Raw genomic sequence first — 5020 nt, 5'->3', positions numbered from 1 at the left:
GGATGGAAGTGGGATTGGATGGCCATGCTGGAGAGGATGAAGGGGTCAATGATCCAGAAGGAATGGTGGTGAGAGAGGCCAGGCCATTCATGGTGGACAGTGAGCTGGGAGGTGGGGTTTTGATAGGAGTTGTAGATTTGTTCATCTCTCAATGTCTTGTTGGTTCCTTGGTGAACGAAAGCATTTGGAGAAAGGTGGTGCATAATCTGGTAGGCTTGCCATCAAGAGATTGAGAAATATAAAGATGGATAGATAGATAAAGAAGACAAATGGATGAAGTGAGAGAGAAATGGAGATGGATAGATTATTTATAAAGTGAGAGTGCACAAAGAGTTTGAAGATCATAAGTCAAACAGGAGTAGGAGTACGAGAGCCGAGAGGGGGAGATGATGACATGGAAGTCAATGACCTGTGTACTTGTCTGGTTGAGATCTTGGTGTGATTGAAGTACTGGGAAATTTTAGGTGGTAAGGTTTCCATGCAGAGAGTTGTTGTAGACAGAGGTGAAAGTTCTTTGTATATATATATATATATGTACTATGGGTTGATATTTTGAGATTGATTTAGACAGTCTTATTGCGGATATATATATTGAAAGAGGTACATAGAGGGGGATATAAAAAAATATTAGTAGAAGATTAAAGGGTGATGAATTCAGATAGATTTGGACGTGGATCAAGACTATAGGGAAAAACAATATCATTAATACTTTTGTACGAAATAACTAAATTACTTGTACCTCCAGACTCAAAAAAGAAAAAAAAAATGGAAAATCAATATTCCGCCGTAAAAAAAATATCATTACCCTGCAGTTATCATGGTGGATATGAAATGTCTCCTCTAATAAATTCAATGATAACATGTAAGGTCCATATCTCAGTAGCAAACAAACACTTAAAAAAACTGAAATTAAAAATTTTACCGAATTTTTCAATCAAGAGACACTCATAAGAATTCCAACTAAATACAAAATCAAGCAGCAGTAGTAGCTGCAGCAGCAGCAGCACGCTTCCTGGCTTCTTCAATGATGCTAAGTTTGATACCCTTACCTTTGGGAAGGGACACCCATGGCTTGGTGCCCTTCCCAATGGTGAAGACATTGCCGAGACGAGTAGCAAACTCATGACCAGTTGCATCTTGGACATGGATTGTCTCGAAGCTGCCCTTATGCTTTTCCCTATTCTTGATCACACCAACACGGCCAGTGTTCCTCCCACCGGTCACCATGACAACGTTTCCAACGTCAAACTTGATGAAATCGACGATTTTGTTTGTCTCTAGGTCCAGCTTAATAGTGTCATTAGCCTTGATAAGAGGATCAGGGTAGCGAATTGTTCTGCCATCATAGGTATTCAGATAGGGAATGCCCTTGTGTCCGAATTGCACCGACCTAACTTTGCAGAGCTTGAACTGCAGATCCGGAGAACAATAGATTTATGTACCGATGATATTTGTTAAAAAGAGTTCAATAATTATAAACTAAAAATTTACAACTATAACATAGATGAATAAATAAATTATGGGTAGAAATATAAGTAGGATGCATCTAATTAGACAAAATTTGAAACATTATAAAGGCTTTCAAGATATGTGAAGGGCTCTGGTACTAATATCACATACAATTATATTATAGCAATAATATGATTAAAGATGAACACAAGAATCATAAAGCAAATTAAAGAATAAATAGATCCAGACCTTTGCCTCTTCATCCTTAATTGAGTGGAGGCGGAACCGACCCTTGGTATCATACAGGAGTCGGAAATTCTCATTAGTCTTTGGAATTGACACGACATCTGCAAGATACAAATATAAAGTTGATATCACATAGCTATTTCACATTAAAGGAAGAAAGTTACTATTGATTATGCAAATGTAAATGGTTTCTGCAGAGAAACCAACAAAGTATTAAGTACATACCCATGAACCCAGCTGGATAAGTCTTGTCAGTACGGACCTTTCCATCGACCAGAACATGCCGTTGCATCAAAATTGCAATAACTTCACGGTAAGTAAGAGCATATTTCAGCCTATTTCTCATGATAAGGATAAGCGGCAAGCATTCCCTGCCTTTGTGAGGACCAGATGATGGCTTGGGAGCCTGAAAGATAGGGATATGTATTAGAACCTGAGAGGAACTGGTCAGTCTATTATATAATTGCAGTGAATTGTGCATTTCTTCTGAACTTACAAATGCACCCCCAAGCTTGTCCAACATCCAGTGTTTTTGGGGCATTGAGCCTCTTCAGATGTTTCTTCAGCCCCCTGGCCTGAATGGAACAAAGATAACAGATAATGCACCGCCTATCAGTGTATGATGAAACAGTAAAAGACAAAGAAAAACTACTCTAACTACTCATTTAATAAAATAGAGTATGTCCAGGCATCTGCTTTATCATCTAGATGCTAAAAGCCAAAAACTTCTGCAGATACTTCCTTAATTTTTTTGGCTGGACCTAATGACGTGTATTGAATCCTAACAGAAATAGAGTAATAGTACATTTAACAGGCCAAAGACCAAATTATAAAAAACACCATGTAGAACCAATCACAAAAAGAAAATAAAGATAGCTAGCTGCATCAATTCAAAACACTTATTAATCAAAATTCAATCAGCTGATAGTCATAGATTAGAACCTGAGATGCAAAGTTCACCAAGTTAATTCACAAGTGAATCATTAAAACCTTTAAGGACCTTCAAGAAGATTACGCACTTTAATCTGTGACTTACAGCATCAAAGCATCCTTCCTCCAAACATAACATTCAGAAAACATCCCCAATTTAAAGTAGAAAAGGATAGCATCTTGCTGAAGCTCATAGATAGTAAATGAGTGAGTGGCATTTTCTTCTCTATTGTATGGGGCCTCTTCCTATACCTATGAATTCCATTGGACCCAGAAATGAGACATTGGAAGAATCTTTTTGGGAGAGGTCCACTAGAGGTCAGAAATTTTTGAAGAAATGTCTTGCAGGGTATTTCTAAATACATTACTCAAAAGAGTCAACACAATACACCTAATCGATTCTTTTTTTTTTAAAGTATATACATGAGACCTAATCCACTAATAACTATTTTTTCTATTTTTGACACCCAAAAGAATTAACAGTGCAAAGACCAATCCAACAATTGCAATACAACAGAGTTGTAATTCACTAATTATTTCAGATGCTCGCAAAATCTGATTGAAGAAATGAAAGAAAAGGATTTAACCTCCATGTCTTAAATAAAACGGTTGGGGTGCAACACCAATAATTCTAATTTGTCGTGGGTAGGAATACTATTGCCAATATAATAACTTCTATAAGAAATGTTGACATGGATTAAAAAAAGGAAGAGTGGAAAAATGAAACATACTCCTTAAAATCCCTCAGATGAATAAACAAAGAAAGCAGATGCACAAAAGGAATAAGTGCAACACCTTACAATTGTGATGTCCTTACAAATAATGAGACAAAATGATACAAAGTCAAAATATGCAACGTCTCATATCAAACTAACAATAAAAATGGCACCCAAGCAAGATTACATGTGCTAACTAGTAATACAAGAGATAGTCAACAAAGAACAAAATTTGGTGAGTAGCATTCATCAATCAATTTTCATACATTGCAAGCCCAGTGATTTACTTGAAAAAGAAGAAAAAAAAAATCAAACAATCACCAAGTTGGCCTTAAAAATATCATGTGCATCACATAAATTGCCTTTGTAGCATATACATTGCAGCATGCTAATTTGAGCCCATACAATATGATTCAAAACTAATTAACCTGATAAAAAGTCCTTAGTAATACAGGCAGAGAAGACAACAGTAATTCTAAAAATCATGGATGCAACAATGTAAACAATAAACAGGAGTCCCTACTCATGAGGCTAGAAAGACAAGATCAAAAGATGTAACTTTGTGCACCTTTTTAGCTAATCTGATACCGAAAGCTAATCACACAATGTATTCTATCTCAAGACTTAATTGATGATTAATATATCAATCTTCTACTCTCCAAAGAGCGCCATAAATATAGCAACACAAACATATGGAGCACTAACGCCGACGTCGATCAACATTTTTAAAAAGAAAGGAAATAAAACCCTAAAAAATCAGAAGAATGAACTCAAAACGCAAAGAAAGATACCAGATCGATTGAGCAATCACAACCACATCGCACAACATTGATTCATGAATCACAGAGAAAACAAAAACCCAAAATTAAAACAAAGAAAAAAAAAGAAAAGAAAAACCCAATTAAAATTATTCAAAATACAAACAAATTAGAACAGAATCACATCCACAAAACGCACTAGTCCCCAATTATAACCTTAGAACAATCAATCATTTCCTAAAAAAAACAATCACGAACTGGTTCATGAAAAGCAAAACCCTAGATCCAAACAACAAGATTGGACAACAAACACATTGAAAAGATCAAAGATAAGAAGAAAAAACGGATCAGAAGCACAAACCATTGCTTAGATCTCTGGCTACTCCTTCAGCTTCTCTCCGAGGATCTTCAACCTATACCTCCCGCCCTCGAAGGCTGCACTGAAGGAAAGCCGAGTTTCTTTGGCGGCTAGGGTTTATGATGTCCCCAACTGCTTATATATATATATATATATATCTTATATGTTACCATTATGAAAAAAAAATTTATTATTATTTAATAAAAAAAATGGACTAGAATGACTCAACCATGACCTTGGGGTATTATGTATGAAATATTTTCATTGATCCCTAATTATTTAAATTTCACTAATAAAAAAAACAACTAATTGAAAAGAATTTAAAATGAGGTTTAGGCTACCATAATCATTTTTTATGAATTTAAAATTCTCATGAAAATTTTGTTGTTTCATTTTTCTTTATTTTTGTTTGAGAAATTGTTATTTCATTTTTGGAATAAATATATGTTATAATCATAACGTTAAATATTAATACAAAAAAATGGCAAAGCTTTGGATATTTAGAGGTATGCACTTTCTAGTTCGGTTTAAAATGCAATTTAGCGCCTTGAGCTTGAGGGGTT

General features: G+C 35.1%; 1 protein-coding gene across 1 annotated transcript; it reads right to left on the bottom strand.

Annotated features, from left to right (window-relative positions):
* Positions 1-933: 933 nt before the first annotated feature.
* On the bottom strand, positions 934-4584 carry LOC120274157 (40S ribosomal protein S4-like). The gene is made up of 5 exons (XM_039280918.1): positions 4461-4584; positions 2192-2270; positions 1921-2101; positions 1699-1796; positions 934-1410 (listed from the first exon to the last, which is right to left on the bottom strand). Exons 2-5 carry the CDS (start codon positions 2234-2236, stop codon positions 973-975), a joined length of 762 nt encoding a protein of 253 aa, XP_039136852.1. The 5' UTR covers positions 2237-2270; positions 4461-4584; the 3' UTR covers positions 934-972.
* Positions 4585-5020: the final 436 nt, after the last annotated feature.

The sequence above is a fragment of the Dioscorea cayenensis genome, chromosome 12 (assembly GCF_009730915.1).
Source record: "Dioscorea cayenensis subsp. rotundata cultivar TDr96_F1 chromosome 12, TDr96_F1_v2_PseudoChromosome.rev07_lg8_w22 25.fasta, whole genome shotgun sequence".
Lineage (NCBI taxonomy): Eukaryota > Viridiplantae > Streptophyta > Magnoliopsida > Dioscoreales > Dioscoreaceae > Dioscorea > Dioscorea cayenensis.
Note: the sequence above shows the minus strand (reverse complement) of the source record. Positions and strands in the feature narration are given on the sequence as shown.

Coding starts and splice junctions, on each gene's coding strand:
- LOC120274157 (XM_039280918.1), bottom strand. CDS start 2,236: ATGCCCCAAAAACACTGGATGTTGGACAAGCTTGGGGGTGCATTT. Junction 2,102..2,191: donor ACAAGCTTGGGGGTGCATTT/GTAAGTTCAGAA, acceptor CCTATCTTTCAG/GCTCCCAAGCCATCATCTGG. Junction 1,797..1,920: donor TTATCCAGCTGGGTTCATGG/GTATGTACTTAA, acceptor TGTATCTTGCAG/ATGTCGTGTCAATTCCAAAG.